This window comes from Oncorhynchus nerka, linkage group LG8 (assembly GCF_034236695.1).
Source record: "Oncorhynchus nerka isolate Pitt River linkage group LG8, Oner_Uvic_2.0, whole genome shotgun sequence".
Taxonomy (NCBI): Eukaryota; Metazoa; Chordata; class Actinopteri; order Salmoniformes; family Salmonidae; genus Oncorhynchus; species Oncorhynchus nerka.
In genome coordinates this window covers 54,532,215-54,550,294 of record NC_088403.1, presented here as the reverse complement: position 1 = coordinate 54,550,294, position 18,080 = coordinate 54,532,215, and the positions used below count along the sequence as shown (strand labels likewise).

General features: G+C 41.9%; 1 protein-coding gene across 4 annotated transcripts in view; it reads right to left on the bottom strand.

Annotated features, from left to right (window-relative positions):
- Positions 1-17,595, bottom strand: part of LOC115133573 (rap1 GTPase-GDP dissociation stimulator 1-like) — a 54,431-nt gene extending 36,836 nt beyond the window's left edge. The window contains exons 1-6 of one of the 4 annotated variants that reach the window (XM_029666969.2): positions 17,318-17,595; positions 17,118-17,202; positions 10,216-10,326; positions 8,125-8,247; positions 6,062-6,187; positions 1,881-2,027 (exon numbers count right to left, since the gene is read on the bottom strand). In XM_029666969.2, the coding sequence (XP_029522829.1) occupies positions 1,881-2,027; positions 6,062-6,187; positions 8,125-8,247; positions 10,216-10,326; positions 17,118-17,121 (511 nt within the window). In that variant the 5' untranslated portion in view covers positions 17,122-17,202; positions 17,318-17,595. Of the gene's footprint in view, positions 1-1,880; positions 2,028-6,061; positions 6,188-8,124; positions 8,248-10,215; positions 10,327-17,117 lie in introns of all 4 variants that reach the window. The other 3 variants (XM_029666970.2, XM_029666972.2, XM_029666973.2) reach the window with 3 other exon arrangements.
- Positions 17,596-18,080: the final 485 nt, after the last annotated feature.

Below are 18,080 nucleotides of genomic sequence, written 5' to 3'. Positions count from 1 at the left end.
GTGGGGGTAATGTCTTGGTACCATTTTGTACCAAGGACGAGATAAGAGCTTTGTTTAGGAGACCAAACTGAACGATAATTTATAGACCACTCTGTCTGACTAGGGGATATTCTCTCTGAAGTAAGGTTTTTTCTATGTGTAAGTTCCTAAGACCTGTGTTTTGTCATGTTGTCTAGGAGGGGGTGGATCTTTGCTTTAAAGGATCCCATTTGCCATTATGTAGAGCACTCTCAACTTTTCATTAGAGATACTGAACTGTTGAAAGTGAAAATGCTATAGAGCTTATATAATTAAAGATGGACCTTGATAACTAACTGACTTGTGTGTGTGGTTTGCTCCCATGATTTGGTAAATAGAGGAAATTTCCACGACACATCATACCCAGTGGGGTGACTTCCTGCTTACCGACCACAACCAATTTCAAATCTGGCAAGACTGACACTTGACTATTGTCTCTTCTCAATGTGGGCAGGCTTCAAGTGAGGACGCACATTGGGAAGAGTCAATAGTGTCTGTTTTGGTAGATTTGATTTGTTGTTTATGTCTGTACGCAGGAAGTCCCCCCCCCCCCCCCCGCTGTGTAAGATGTCATATTGCAGAGTCTACCCTTAAAAAGGTAGTGACTTGCAAAGGACAATTAGTCACTGTTAATCCCCAGTGGCAAAACCATTGCATCACAACAAGACTAGTTAATTAGCTAGCACAGTTAAACGGTTCTAAAAAATGTGTTCATTTGAATGAAAGATTAATATTTTATGTTGAGTCTTTGTACGAGTCCAAAATGGCACCCTATTCTCTGGTCAAAAGTAGTGCCCTATGTAGGGAATAGGGTGCCATTTGGAACGCGGCCTAATTCAACTGGAACAGGTGCTGGAAGGTTGACAGCCGAAGTGATCCATATTGGTTACGCCGGACCTTGCACCTGGATAGACCATATAGGCTTAGCAAGGAGGGTTGTGGGAGAATAGGCAATCTAACTAGAAAAGAAGAGAGTGCTGTGTAAAGGGGAAGAAATGGCTGCAGTTTAAGCTGTATGGACACCATCACCACCTACCACCAATTACAAGGACAAGCAGTCACTGCTTTAAGAGGAAAATTACCAAGGCCTCAAGCAAGATACAATAGAAAGCAATGGAAGTGGACTTGAAGCAGACAGACCACTCTCCAGGGAACAGATATTGAACAATCCTCTACCTCCTGTCACCATGGTGAGTAAAGGCTGAGTAATATAAAACTTGAACATGGGCTAAAATCTAAATTTGTCAAGACATTTTTAGACTTCTAAAACAGTCGGCTAATGAGTCCATGCCCCTACACCATCTATTATAAAGTCCCAGTTGTGAAGATCCAGCTATATGGAAATAACAATTAGTTTGGATTTGAGGCATATAGCAGCTGCAAAAGCTAATGGAGGTCCACATAAACAAGCACAACAGATGGCCTGGGACGTGGACTCGTTTCGCCATTAATTACATTTGAGGTCTGAAAATATCAGACAAAACTTTCATTTTTAAGTAAACTATCACTTTAAGACTGGATAAAAGCTGTCAACATGACGTTTAGTACAGTCACCAACACTGCCAAAGTAGGGCGGCAGGTAGCCTAGCGGTTAGAGCATTGGGCCAGCAACTGAAAGGTCAATGGTTTGAATACCCGAGCCGAAAAGGTGAAAAATCTGTTGATGTGCCCTTGAGCAAGGCACTTAACACTAATTTCCTCCAGGGGTGCCGTAATACTATAGCCGACCCTGTAAAACAACACATGTCACTGCACCTATCCGGTGTATGTGACAATAAAACATCTCACTTTATCTCTTAGATTAATTATTTTAAAAGTTTACTCTGGTTAATTTAGTTTATCCGGGGGGAGTTTGTTATTACCATTTTCATTGCTATAGTTCATCAGCATGCCACAAAAGACAGTCAAGAGCTTTCCATTGTCCGGGTCAGTATTTTGGGACAGTGACTTTATGTGTCCAGCTACTATCTGAGCCCCTCCCGCCTGGTCAACTGCACTCCTGCCCTCATCTGCAAAACAAAGAGGTCAGGGGGACATCAACAAAGAAAAACCACAAAAATCACAACAAGCAACCTGGAAAATAAATCAAGAGAGAAGGTTAAGCAAGCAGTAAAAAATAAAATAAAATACACAATCACAAAAATGCTATTTAAATATAACCATAAATAATAATGATTCATCAGAACATGGAAAAGGAGAGGCAAAAATATAAAATTAAAATAACTAGCATTACCAAAGCTCATACAGAACTGGGAGTTGTGACATAATTCCAGTGTGTTTTTGGTCATGCCCACCCAAGTAGGGCTGGCAGAGTTAATCATGTAACTCCAGTTTGTCATTTTAGTGCACTCCTTTCTTTTGCGATTAATTGTAGCCTGAAAGCTTTCAAAACGCACTAAAATACATCTATACAGCTAAAAACAATAAATGTGATGTCTTAAGTCGACATTGAGGTAAAAAAAAAAAGTATGCCTTATAAATTTTCCTTGATTTCGCTTACCGTTACTTTGGACATAAGACACGTCAATATTCTTGTAATGCTTTTCGTTAAATTATTTTTTTTTTTTAAATCGTAAATTACAGTTCAATTTGATCAAATTCTGAATTTGCAATTAGTCGCGATTAATCACAGCAAATCTTCCGATTAACTCTAAATATACATACAGCCTTAATTGGTGGACAATCATTTGTCACTTGTCAGAATCACTGTCAAGCTCGCACACAGTATAGTTAATAGTGGTAGCAACAACCATACTAGGGTCCAGCTAAACAGAATGTAGTGGAGTCATGTTATGCAAATGAGCATGACTGAACAGCAAACATATGGAGGTGGAGTGATGAAACTCAGCTGAATTGAGGAGAGACAAAACGGCTGTTCTCTTTGTGCAAATAAAAGGCCACATCTTGGGAACTGAAAACCAGACAGCCTTGGGACCATGGGAGTTGAAGTTATGTCATACCAAGTGACTAGTCTGTTTTTATGAAATCGTTTTTTGGCAGAGGCCTCATTGAGTAACCTGAATTAGCACCACATTACTACAGATCACAGTACTTTTGTGGGATACTGCTCGACATAACAATCGACTACAGCCATGCAAATCCCATCTTTAAAAAAAAAAAGCAAAATGCAATAAGCCGGTCATAGTTATAAATCATTAAACGAAATAGGACTCAACCTCACCTGTGATAGAAACGTGGTTAACAATGCTAGTTGTGGTCAACTAAAATGGAGATTTGTTGGTGCTCCTGAGGTTAGGGTTTGAACTTTAAGGACGTCACCTTTGCCTGCAGACATCGCGTAGACAATGAGTGCTTGACGTGCCAAGAGAAAATGTAGCATGAAAGATCAGAGCCCGGAGGGACGCCACGTGCTGATAGATACACTGAGTGTACAAAACATTAAGAACATCTTTCCATGACATTGACTGACCAGGTGAAAGCAACTATCGCTTATTGATGCCACTTGTTAAAGTCACTTCAAAATCAGTGTAGATTAAGAGGAGACAGGTTAAAGAAAGATGTTTAAGCCTTGAGACATGGATTGTAGGAGTGCCATTCAGAGGGTGAATGAGCAAGACAAAATATTTAAGTGCCTTTGAATGCGGGGTACGGTACTACGTGCCAGGTGCACCGGTTTGTGTCAAGAAATGTGGAACGCTTTCGACACCTAGAGTCCATGCCCCGATGAATTGAGGCTGTTCTGAGGGCAAAAGGGTGTGCAACTCAATATTAGGAAGGTGTTCCTAATGTTTAGTATCCTATTCTGGTTGAATTTCCACAGACTACAGACCAGGAATTAATTACTTTTCTTAGAACTCAGAATTGGGGATAATGTCCTTGTCAAAGTAGATAAACACTAATTAAGGAATGGAAGAGTATTTCCCCTTTGTGAAAATTACAAGCCACATCCTGTGACAGTACGCCAACGCTGGACATCGTAAAGTCAACAAAAACGTCTGTACAAGCGTTGCGTTAGCCAACACAGGAACATATCGACACAGTGTGCGCTTGACGACGGCAGACTATATGGGGATGTCTGGAGTGTAGCTAGCAGAGGAAGCGTTATGGGCCTTGTCAGTATATCATTATCTGTACTAGCAGTTTTAACACAGAAACACAACACATTATACAGTGTTATGTGTGCATGGAGGTGGCAGCCAGAATGGGGTGTCTGGAGCGTAGCTGGCTTGCTGGCAGAGGAAGTGTTAAGTGATCAGTCATCCCGTTCGTGGACATGCACAGACTGGTTCGCCTCTAGTCTCCTGATACCAGCCAACCACGACCTTGCTAGTCCACAGCCAACCACGACCCCCAAATCCAACCTCAACCTGGTTGGGACACCTGCCCACTTCCTTAACACTCGACCATGGACAGGAAGAGAAAGGAGGGGAGAGATGGAGTTGAGAGAGAGGAAGACCGAGATAAAAAAAAAGCGTGAGCGCAAGTGTGTGTGTGTGCATATATGTGTGTGCATGCACATAGACTGGAGAGAGAGAGAGTGCAGGAGAAGGATGGAGAAAGTGCAGAAGAAAGAGAAAGCAAGGGAGAAGGACTAAAACTGGCTAGAATTTGGATAGCATTAATGGACAACGGACAAAATGCTGGCACTGTTTTTCTGTTGCTAGGTCTGGAAGTTGTATGAATGCAATTGGCAGTTGAAGTGGTAGGGTTGTTGTTGGGTTGATTACATTTTGAAAGGGCCAGAACCCAGAGCAACCAGACAGCTACAGACTCCCTCTAAACTGATTTCTTCAGTGGTACCCCTATTAAGAGTTGAAAAAAGCTGCAGCTCTGACTGACACACACACACACACTTCTGCCACCATGCCAAAAAAAGGCTTCACCAATTGCCCCAACACTCACTCTTTCTGATTTTATCAAACCACAGACATCTGGGAAACAATGCCCCAGAAACAACAGCTGCCATTAAGGCCTCGACCCAACACAGACCACTAACCACTCAGCAAAACCCGAAAATGACATATTCCCCTCAAATGAATTCACGACAACTCTTGATTAAGTCACCTACATTTTTTTTTAATTCTAGAGGCATCGGGGGAAGTGATTGTAAGCAGTTTTACCCTTGTGTGACAGACATAAGTCTCTGAGGTGTCTGTCTGGGGAAAGAAATGTGGCAGGAGCTCTGGGCTAGAATGATTATGACTGCCACTCCGTCGCCTCTTGAAACAGACAGAAATTCTCAATAGTACATTTGACATTTTAGTCATTTAGCAGATGCCCTTATCCAGAGCGACTTACAGTATTCAGTGCATACATTTTCGCACTGGTCCCCCGTGGGAATTTAACCCACAACCCTGGCGTTGCAAGCACCATGCTATACCAACAGCCACACGGGACAATGGTGACAGAGTTGCCTAGCGAAGCCTCTTGCTAGTCCACAGATGAAATATGGATTTCATATTGATAATGGGGTGAAGCACAGACAATATCATACTGGTAGTGACCTCAGAGTATTCCAATTTACAGCTGGCCAGAGTATTCCAATTTACAGCTGGCCAGAGTATTCCAATTTACAGCTGGCCAGAGTATTCCAATTTACAGCTGGCCAGAGTATTCCAATTTACAACTGGCCAGAGTATTCCTCGCCTCCAATATATCCAGATGAGAAACAGGTTATATCGCATTATATTATGATGAACTAAGACTAAACAGATTTTCAGCAGACCAATGTCATCAAAAAGAGCAGATAATGCTAACAGTCGGTTTAGAATCCGCTGACACCTGTTTCCCCTGCATGATGCAATTCAGCACCTCTGGGAGGGGAGAGGGAAGAGGGGAGGGCCAGTTGAAAGGAAAAGTCGATTCAGTACTTCCCCTATAATTACACCTAGGCAAGATGCAGTCCCCCTTTCTTATAAAAGTTGACCTCCCCTTCCCATAAATTATAATAATTATGGCGGAACCCATAGACACCGATTCCGGGTCCTTTTCCAACTGGCCTATGACAAATGTTTCAAGGAAACCTATATGAAATGTGTAAGAGAAGCCTTTGAGAGGGAGACCTATAGCAGGATGAACTTACGGCTGTCATAGCAGATGTTGCCCAGGGCGCGGCCTGTCTGCAGCAGCACCTCCTGGTCCTTGGAGTGGAGCAGCTGCACCAGGGGAGGGATGAGGCCTGCCTCCACACAGGGGCTCCGCATGAACTCTGGAGGGGAGAGGAAGTAGTCAGGATTAGCAATTAGGCTCCAGGGTGAAGTTTACCAACCGTACAGACCTGGGATAAATCTTACACATTAGTGGGGGAAATTTTTAAAAATTACCCATTTTTATTTACCTTTATTTAACTAGGCAAGTCAGTTAAGAACAAATTCTTATTTTCAATGACGGCCTAGGAACAGTGGGTTAACTGCCTGTTCAGGGGCAGAACGACAGATTTGTACCTTGTCAGCTCGGGGGTTTGAACTTGCAACCTTCCGGTTACTAGTCCAACGCTCTAACCACTAGGCTACCCTGCCACCCCATGATCTGTGTCTAGGGGAAACTTCACCCTACTCCTACCTTCATGGTCCATTCTGTCTCGATTAAGGAGATGAAATTTTAAATCAAGTTGAAATTGACTGAAAAGTGGACCAGTTATTCAGAGAATGCGTTTCAGTGAATTTGCTGGTTTGACTGGAATTGAAATGGATTTCACTATAACCTCCAATCTGCTCAGAAATATACTGTGTGTGCCAAATTCCAATTGATTAGTCAATGGAAGACTGGATGCGTCTTAAGCGCATCCACATTTGACCATTTTTATATGAACGCATATAAAAAAAGTTAAACTCTGGATGAAACAACTCTGGATCTTTGTCAGAAATACATTTAAGGCAGCCCTAAAGTCCTGCCAAATACAGAAAACCTTCATATAATACTGACTAAGTTTTAAATAAAAGTGCTTAAACACTCAGGTATTCAAGAAAAAGGTTATTTTAGTCCAGTATCTTTCACACAGTAAGCCTTCCACTGTGGACTTGGCATAGACAATTCCGGGGCCTCTTGACAGATAAAATGCCAGCGGGTTGGTGCCAAGTCTCAGGCTGGCACATCAGCAGGCAGCGATCCATTCATTATGTTGGACTTGTCTTCCCCCAACTCTCAAGTCACTTCCTTTCAACTCTGCGCCTGCCTTCCCTGAAACCCACTCATAAATTACTCTAAAAGCACTTAGTATGGCCCAGTTGTTGCTGTAACTGCAGTATGCAAGTTGAGAGGCCTGCATACTGTAATCTGCCACATTGCTAATGGAAGACTGCTTGAGTTCAACATGTGGCCAAGAAAATGTGTGACTTCTCTACAATTGGAGCGTCAAGAAGCCATCAACTTATTTGAATGCCCAATCTCAACCTTAGCATAAAGCTTTAAATGGGGCACAATGCAGATGTTATTTCATGTCTATTAAGTAAGTGCTTCTGTGAGCGTTATGAATGCCTTAGGTTGATTGATTCCTTCTAACCTCTAATCTCAACTAGATCTTACGAGTTCCTGAATCTCAAAATGAGCCACTCACTGCTGTGCATTTTCCCTTGATCAAGCTACAGTATGGCAGGAAGTAAATGCATGATTCACTGTGCTGACGTTGTGTGAAAAAAGACTACCGTCTAGGAAGGCAAGACGGATGGCAACACCAACAGACAGGTCTCCTATGGTGCCTTCTGTTAGAGAGACTGAAGCCATCTGTTGCCGTTGGAATGGGTAAAGGCAGAATTGCTTATGGGGAGTGGCGTGAACAAACAGAAATGAGCACAGGGACTAGACCACAATCTAGGCTACACAGCAAACATCTCTAGAATAATCACCCATAAGTGACTGTCTAAGATTGATCGTCTTTAAGAGAATCATCCATAATCTTCACCATCAGCCCACAACTAGATAAAATCACAATCCCATTAAAATAACATAATTAAGATAATGACAATTAAATGAGAAATACAGATGTATGCTAAACCGCCACTGTATGACAGACACACAAAGCTGAGAATATAATAAAACGTTTAATAATACATTTTTAAAAAATGGTATACAGACAAGATGAGGAGAATTATGTTTCCTGGGGAGGATGAGCTGAGGTGTGGAGAAACCAAGCGGGGGGAGCCTCACCATTTTTGGCCACCTCAGCTATGATGTTGGCTACTTTGGGGGTGCAGGAGGACTGTGGGGCCAGCAGGGTGGGAAGCAGGGAGAGAACGCCCATCTCCTGGACCTTCTCACTGGCATTAGCATCTAGGAGGAAGAGGGGAGAAAGGAGGTGAACAGTTGAAAAAAAAGACAAGGGCTCCATCTCAATTGGTCTTTCATTGATTCCTTGCATCCTATCCCCTTGGCCCTTTCAACCATATTGGAGAAGATCCAAGGTATCTCCCATCTCACCTTCGAATGTTTTTTGAGAAAGAGGAAAGTAGAAAGACTGTAGGGAATTGAGGAAGGATTCATTGAAAAAGAGCCATGGGGTGAGTTGGGCAAGGAGAGGCAGTTAATCCCTTCCCATCCAGGTCATTCCATTTTGGGGGTTATTTATGATCATCCTAAACCAAGCTCCAGAAAATGGCCCATATAAATCAAATTACCAGCGGGACGACGGTGCAGCCCTGAAATTATTATTAACCTCTTAGCCAATTTTGGATTTTTTTATTTTACCTTTATTTAACTGGGCAAGTCAGTGAAGAACAAATTCTTATTTACAATGACAGCCTAGGAACAGTGGGTTTACTGCCTTGTTCAGGGGCAGAACGACAGTTTTTTCCTTGGCAGCTCGGGTATTTGATCTAGCAACCTTCCGGTTACTAGACCAGCGCTCCAACCCCTAGGCAACCGGCCGCCCCTAGGCAACCGGCCGCCCCTAGGCAACCGGCCGCCCTAGGCCGCCCCTAGGCAACCGGCCGCCCCTAGGCGTCACATGTTGAAAAGCTCCCTGTGTATTTATGCAAGTTACAGTTTCTTGTAGCGGCTGCAACTCAATCCCCTCTTTCCGCCATTATAAACGCGTGTGTGCCTATTCCATGACATGAGGCTTCTAAAAGCTGTTTTTCTACACAAGAGGCTCCAGACAAGGAAATGGTCTTTAAAACCAGAACCGTTTGAGCTACAAAGAGGAGACTCTCACACACACACAAAGGTGTCAGTTATTTTTCTCTACGACGCACACAAGCTTAAGGGGAGTAGTCTGAAGGTAACCTGGTACCAGGCTGTAAAAATAGCACCACGTGCATAGGGGGTAAAAGTGCCACAAATGAAGTAACCAAACGGGTCTAAAAATGGCAGAGTTGTCTTATCTCTCTCAGACATAGGACAGACACTTCAAAACCATATTCATTACAATACATTTTGACTGTTTTGTCATATACAAATGTGTAATTCAATCCGTTTCTATGGGTATAGCAGTAAAGCTCAAATTCAATGTTTCATTTAAAAAGATAAAATATCTAGCTTAAACAGTACATTTTATGAGCATCTTAAAACAATTCCACATGTTAGCTTAGTAGATGTTGCGATCTAAGTCCTTAGACCTGCAGGGTTAACCAATGAACTGATTATTACCGTCACTTGGATTTTTACTATTAGGCTAAAGGTAGCATCGGCAAGGTAGCATCGGCAAGGTAGCATCGGCAAGGTAGCATCGGCAAGGTAGCATCGGCAAGGTAGCATCGGCAAGGTAGCATCGGCAAGGTAGCATCGGCAAAAGTGTGTGCCTTTTGGTTTTCTTGGCCATCTCCTCACCCAAACAGACTATTGCACGTTCATCACTTGTGCCAAAAGAGACTAGAAGGGGCATCATCCTCAAAGACTTTTATTTCCATGACTGATCAAAACGTGTTCTCCTGCCTCTCCATTTTCCCTCTGCAGCAGACATGGTGATCAATATGTTTGGAACATCGAATCGCAATAAAATCACAGTATCGAATCGTAAAACGTATAGAATCGCGATACATACCGTATCGGCACTTAAGTATCGTGATAATATTGTATTGTGAAGTCACTGGCAATTCTCAGCCATATTGGTTGTTTCCCAAACGAAGGAGGACAGACAGGTTTGTGAATAACACTGACTGAGATATTCTCTTAGGCCTTGTACGAAAACAAAATGTGAGCCTGGATGTCTAGAATGTTTTTTTGTTCTCCAAATAGTCTAACTAAGCTCTCCATTTCCTCCATCCTGTACTGTGTACTCTGAGGAGTGTGGGTCAAACTTACTGTTGTGGGCCAGTGCTTTGAGCAAGCAGTCCAGGCAGCTCTCCACACTGTCTGTGGCGCTGTCCGCTGAGGCTAGCTTCAGCTTCTTCAACGCTTCGCTCAGGTTATCTGCTGGGAGAGGAGGGAAAAAGTGAATGAGCACTCGTCCTAACCTGTCAATTTACTCCTCGGTCTAAGGTAGCCTATGCTATTCAACGTTTTTAAATCACACTGTGGCTGGATGTTAGATTTGACCACAACTACCTTGGGCCATACAGTATAGAGCAACCCACAAGTCATATCACACAATAAAACAGTATACGAGAAGACATGTAGGCGAAACTAAATCCGCCATCCATGATTTTGTGAATTCTGAATAAAAATGTGTCTCAAAACAAGTAGTCTATAATCACTGTTTTAGTAGCGTTACTACACAGCAAGACAGACAAAAGGTAGCAGACAGCAGGATTGTTTCTGGGTCAAAATGGGGCTTAGCTGGGAGGCGCGGCAGGGTCGTGGTATTGGGCACAGTCAGCAACTGACAATTATATATTTTTTTACATCTCTTGGCCGCGGAGACAATTATGCCATTTTAAAGCCAATTTCCTTCAATTCTAAAAAATGTTGCCATGGCTTATGATTTGTTCTTACGCTATCGGAGTGACTCAAACAGTATTACAAAGTCAAGGGAGACCCATAACATGATAAATTGTCCTGAAAACATGCATCATTTTTGTAATTTAAGATTTCCCCCAGACTATCTAAGCCTTTTGGCTCCTCAGACCAAATAAGAATGCACACCGCTCTGTGCTGCATCATCACTTCCCTTCCTCATTCTCCCTCTCAAATGGTAGCTCTAGACAACACTATGATAGACAGTCCAGGGGTCATACATTGGTGAGCCCTAGTATAAATCAGGACATGAGCGGATGTACAACTCATCCCTGAGGAGATCCACAACCTCGGGCACAGCTGAAACATGGCAGCGGTAGAGCTGGGCAATAGGGACAAAAATCTATTTTGCATAAAAAAGTATCTATTTTCATAACGCTAAATTGAACATTAAGTTCATAATCACCCATATTAGCAAACGTATTTCATTTCAAACTTCACATTTCTCTAGTATGGTACTATAGGTTATTTATCATAATGAACAATATCAGTAAAATGTCCACGATAAGTGGCCAGCGCCTAAAATGTTTGGTTTATTGTCCCAGCTCTAGGCAGCGGGTATCAAACCATTACGACTGCGTCAACATACTCACTGGGTAAACACCAACATGTCAATAAAATATGAATGAGTTCAAGTCATGTTGGGATCCGCCAGTACTTTGATGGGTCCTTATCGTAATGGACATTCTCTGTGTCTAGACAGTACACCTGGTATGCTGGGCCAACTAATAATTGAGAGATTTTGGTGTCTGGAGCTGTTACAGTGCTCAGCAAATTGGATTCTGGGCTGCACGGGGCCAAGAGGAGGTGCGGTGACACACAGAGACAGAAAGCAAAGACCCTGACGTTCCCCATCCCGCAGATGTTCTCCTGTGTGCAGTGAGGATTAGGATTAAATCGTATGACATTTTAAAATCAGTCAAACGAGACGTTCATTTTCCAGGCTGGCCTCCATTCTATAATGGATTTTTCTTGCCTTTCAGATTATGGTATCTGTCAGGGTCCCTCCTTATAGCCAATGAGGCCTGAGTCAGGTGTTCCCATAACACGTCATAAAACACACAGGCAATGTTTGGATAAAGACATGACCAAGGCCAGTCAATCCTCCATAAGCATTAGGCCTATTTCTGTTCCAAGGAGTCGAGATAGCCTACTGACGATTCTACTCATCATCTACCTAAATCAAAAGGATTAATGGGTCATTCAACGAAATGAGTACCTTTTTGGTCATGTAACCTCATCCAACATTGTTATAAAGAGTGCATGTTCAACTTAATAAAAAAACATGTTTTCGCATCAGAAGTCAACATACACTTAGGTTGGAGTCATTAAAACTCATTTTTCAACCACTCAACAAATTTCTTGTTAACAAACTATAGTTTAGGTAAGTCTTTTATGACATCTACTTTGCATGACAAATCATCGTTCCAACAATTGCTTACAGACAGATTATTTCACTTATAACTCACTGTTTCACCATTTCAGTGGGTCAGAAGTAGAGGTCAACCGATTAATCGGAATGGCCGATTTTAATTAGGGCCTTTATTTAACTAGGTAAGTCAGTTAAGAACACATTCTTATTTTCAATGACTGCCTAGGAACGGTGGGTTAACTGCCTCGTTCAGGGGCAGAACGACAGATTTTCACCTTGTCAGCTCGGGGGATCCAATCTTGCAACCTTACAGTTAACTAGTCCAACACAATAACGACCTGCCTCTCTCTCGTTGCACTCCACAAGGAGACTGTCTGTTACGCAAATGCAGTAAGCCAAGCCAGAAGCAGGCGCGTAAACATTCATTCAAACAGCACTTTTGTGCGTTTTGCCAGCAGCTCTTCGTTGTGCGTCAAGCATTGTGGTGTTTATGACTTAACCTATCAACTCCGAGATGAGGCTGGTGTGACCGAAGTGAAATGGCTGGCTAGTTAGCGCGCGCTAATAGCGTTTCAAACATCACTCGCTCTGAGCCTTGGGGTGGTTGTTTCCCTTGCTCTGCATGGGTAACGCTGCTTCGATGTGGTGGCTGTTGTCATTGTGTTGCTGGTTCGAGCGAGGAGAGGGACGGCTATACTGTTCCACTGGCAATAAAGTGCCTATAAGAACATCCAATAGTCAAAGGTTAATGAAATACAAATGGTATAGAGGGAAATAGTCCTATAATTCCTATAATAACTACAACCTAAAACTTTTGCACGTTTACGTTCTTCTCCAACACTTTTTGCAGTATTTAAACCAAATTGAACATGTTTCATTATCTACTTGAGGCTAAATTGATTTTATTGATGTATTATATTAAGTGTTAATTCAGTATTGTTGTAATTGTCATTATTAAAAATTAAAAAATATTATTTGTAAATCGACATTTCTGGTCCTCCAATAATCGGTATTGATGTTGAAAAATTATAATCGGTCGACCTCTAGTCAGAAGTTTACGTACACTAAGTTTTAACCGCTTGGAAAATTCCAGAAAATGATGTCATGGTGTTAGAAGCTTCTGATTGGCTAATTGACATCATTTGAGTCAATTGGAGGTGTACCTGTGGATGTGTTTCAAGGCCTACCTTCAAACTCGGTGCCTCTTTGCTTGACATCATGGAAAAATCTGAAGAAATTCAGCCAAGACATCAAAAAATATATATTGTAGACCTCCACATGTCTGGTTCATCCTTGGGAGCACTTTCCACGTTCATCTGTACAAACAATAGTACGCAAATATAAACACCATTGGACCACGCAGCCGTCATACCGCTCAGGAAGGAGACGCATTCTGTCTCCTAGAGATGAACGTGCTTTGGTGCGAAAAGTGCAAATCAATCCCAGAAAAACAGCAAAGGACCTCGTAAAGATGCTGGAGGAAACAGGAACAAAAGTATCTATATCCACAGTAAAACGAGTCCTATATCGACGTAATCTGAAAGGCCGCTCAGCAAGGAAGCAGCCATTGCTCCAAAACCGGCATTAAAAAGCCAGACTACGGTTTGCAACTGCACATGGGGACAAAGATCGTACTTTTTGGAGAAATGTTCTCTGGTCTGATTAAACAAAAATATAACTGTTTGGCCATAATGACCATTGTTATATTTGGAGGACAAAGGGAGGCTTGCAAGCCGAAGAATACCATCCCAACCATGAAGCACGAGGGTGGCAGCATCATGTTGTGGGGGTGCTTTGTTGCAGGAGGAACTGGTGCACTTCACAAAATAGATGGCATCATGAGAGAGGAAAATTATGTGGATATGTTGAAGCAACATCTCAAGACATCAGTCAGGAAGTTAAGGCTTGGTAGCAAATGGGTCTTCCAAATGGACAATGACAAGCATACTTCCAAAGTTGTGGCAAAACGGCTTAAGGACAACAATTGGTATTGGAGTGGCCATCACAAAGCCCTGACCTCAATCCTATAGAACATTTGTGGGCAGAACTGGAAAAGCGTGTGCGAGCAAGGAGGCCTATAAACCAGACTCAAGTTACACCAGCTGTCAGGAGGAATGGGACAAAATTCACCCAACTTATTGTGGGAAGCTTGTGGAAGGCTACCTGTAACGTTTGACCTAAGTTAAACAATTTAAAAGGCAATGCTACCAGATGGTGTATGTAAACTTCTGACCCACTGGGAATGTGATGAAAGAAATAAAAGCTCAAATAAATAAATATATTATTCTGACATTTCACATTCTTAAAATAAAGTGGTGATCCTAAGACAGGGAATTTTTACTAGGATTAAAATGTTAAGAATTGTGAAAAAACTGAGTTCAAATGTATTTGGCCAAGGTGTATGTAAACTTCCGACTTCAACTGTACCTATCGCGTGCCAAATAAAGAAACAAGGTTGACTAACAAGGTTGGAGGTTATCTTAAAAGTCCAGTCAAAAACATTTTCCAGTGTTTTATATACACATTTCCACACTGTGGTTGGAATAATACAGTGAAATTGTGAGGATGATGCCCCTTTTAGTGTAAGAGCTGCTTTGAAAGACTTCCTGAAATGTAAACCTGTTTTGGTGGGATGGAGGTTTAGCATGCCTGGTGACATCACCAGCTGATTAATTCGTTAGTTCTAAAAATCTGTCAATAACAGCTCATTTTCAGTTTCCACCTCCCCACTCAGACCACTCCGACAGTCCTAGCTAAATTCTTGCTTGAGAAATTGCTCTTTGCCAAGAAGATTAGTTTTTTAAAAACATTTTAATTGAAAACAATAAGTACTTCATTATTACCCAGAAATAATTTGATATAGAGACAAAATGGCTGCAATGGGCCAGTAAATTAGCCTTAAACCCTCTTGTGACAGGGGGAATGGAAGCTTACTGTGTGCAACAGGAAGGGGCAATTGAATGCAAACTATCCAGAGTCGGATAAAAACAAACAAAAAATAAAGTTTCAAAAAACGTGGATACCGTGGATGTTTATATTTCTGCACGCAGTATGAAGGAAGTTAACGCATGCTACACTTTACCTGTAGACAACCAGTTGCCAAACTACCTCTCTTCAAACTGCAAGCAGAGACATAGAAATGGTATCCACAAGTTAATCTAACTGTGGGTAAGTACAGAACTGACAGTATTTTTTGTTTTTAAATTGCCTGTCTATCTACGGGTTACAGGGTTGACGTTATGATCTACCTGCTCAGTTTTCCACCAGAAAATTGCCACAAAGTATAATACCAGATCATCTGAGTTTTATACTATGATTTGACTATTACATGTTCAATGACTTATGAAAAAGACAAATTAAGGAATAGTTTCACCATACTAAAATGAGAATTCAGTTCACAGAACAGGGTTGAACTTAAAATGAAGGACAGACGTTGTGCGAATAAATGAATCACTAAATCAATAACAATCTTCAGAAATGACTGTCAAATCAACGAGAGTTTTACAATGGTAAAATCTTCCTAGAAGTCAGAGGGCGCACAGAAGGACATGCCAAAATGCAGAATTTTGGCCACTCAGATTTGATGTTCCATGTGGTCTATGGTAAAGGGCACTTCATTCAATATAACAGCTTTTAAAATTCAATATTGGTGCACAATTTTACTTAAAATATCAAAAGGGATGCTAAAAAAAATGTACTAATTTGGTGGAATGACCATGATAAGTGTTTCTGCTTAGCTGGAGCACCCCTGTCCTATAGAGATACTGTGTTTGTGGATGGATGGGTTCATTGGACCTCCTTTCTGCTGAATCACTTAGGCTAGTACCGTATGATTGCACATTGTACAGCAATGGAGGCTCAACATATACCCTAGAATTCTGGAATAGTCAAAAACCCTGATGTGACAAGAGTACAGTACATCCTCCGAAACAGTCCAATGCAAGTCACTAGAAATAATTTATTCGGGTTAAGATGGGAGTAAGTACATTACACCAAGAGATAGCATCCTCAGTCAGCGCATTTCTTACCAAATGTCAAGCACACAATTACTAAGAGTGGCCATGAACATTTTGATTTGTCAGTCTGTCTCTGTGCTTTTGTTTAACTATCCTGTGGGTACCAAAGTTCCTCACAAGGATAGTAAAACATGGACAATTCAGACAAGTGGGGACATTTTGTAGGTCCATATAAGGAAAAATTATATTTTAGGCGTAGGAGTTAGGTTTAGGGTTAAAGTTCGAAAAATAGGATGGAATCAATTTTGGTCCCCAGAAGGACAGCAATATAAAACGGTGTGCATAGGCCTATTGCGTAACAGTGTGAGATGGACGATACACATCTGCGCTTTAGACAGTTTAGTACACTGATGTTAGTAAACAAATAGTATGGCTGTCATAACGTGTATGCAGTGCATGTGGTTAACTAAATAATACATAGTTGAGGAATCAATGAAAAAAAATCCACACGTTTACAAGGAGTCTCAAACTGAAACAAACGCAGCTCGTCTCCAAAAATTACAGCAGCTTATGGCTGTCAAAAATGCAGGTTCCGTCTAGCAATGCTCCGTATTACATAATGCGATTCTCGGTCTGACAAGTATACGCTACGATGGGCATGTGAACCGCTAGCTACCCGTTCTCTATGTTCACCCCACCTCACGTTACTCCTTTGAATCTAACGCTAGAGCCACCAAGTGCGGTCTTCTAGTTTGATGCTCCCAAAGGAAATGTTTCTGCTAGTTAACGTTAGCTTGGCTAATTATGATACCCTACCCTGGCATGGTATGGCATTTGTGGGCTACTATGTCGACGTCTGTCTATTTCATATTGACGTTAAATGACAACTGAATGACGTTATGAATCAGATGTTGATTACTCACCCATTTAGCTACTGTAACGTTAGCTAGTGTGAGTGATACTCCAAGCAGTTTCGGATCAGGATGCGCCCAGGAGGCTGACAAATTGCTACTCGCAGCGAAAAAACGTGCAAGTTGTTAGCTAGTGTTGGTTAACAACACTTTATTTGATTTGAAGTCGCTATCTAGCTAGCTGGTAAATCATATACCCAGGCAAGGCCCACCTTAGCTAACCCACGCCGTTTCGTCCCCGGCAAAACCAGTAAGCCACAGCACTCTCTCCCTCCCAGATGCCGCCGGGAAAGCTTGAAGTGTAGCCTATAGTACAACCCCACCTCACAACTATGGTATGGTTGAGTAATTTATCCGCGAGTAATATTGATCCACATCGACGCCAATGTTCGCTACTTCAACCAGAGTTTGCTTCAACTCTACTCGACACGCACTTCCTACTACTCGCTCGCTTGCACATGCAGCAGCTACAGATTCCACGCAAGTGAATCGCAGCCTATTGCTGGCGGTTGATTGGCTCTTGGCCTGCACATAACTCGTTTTCCACGATCATTGGCCGAAGTCTGTCGTTTGTTCGTGCCACGCCCTAAGGCGTTATTAAAAATGTCCAAATTTCAAGTGACATCCACTATTCATAGCAATTAAGTCATACAAATATAATTGTTATAGACTAACAAAATTGTAGCCACATGGTTTGGTCTGCTAGCTACTTTACTGGAAGACTAAGGCACTATTTTCATTGAACTAGTATCACAGGCCATTGGAAATAAACATTACACAACAAATTGGAAATCGCAAATTGAAAAATTAGTGGTTTGGAAGGAATCAGTGGCTAACTGCAAGGATTGCAAAGCGATCACTAGCCTGCTATTCAGTGGAATGGGTGTGTGGTCCCAATTATCGGTTTAAGGGTCTCTTTTCCAAGCTTAAAATTATTTAAAAAAAAATCAACATTGGCCATGCTAGCATGCTTTC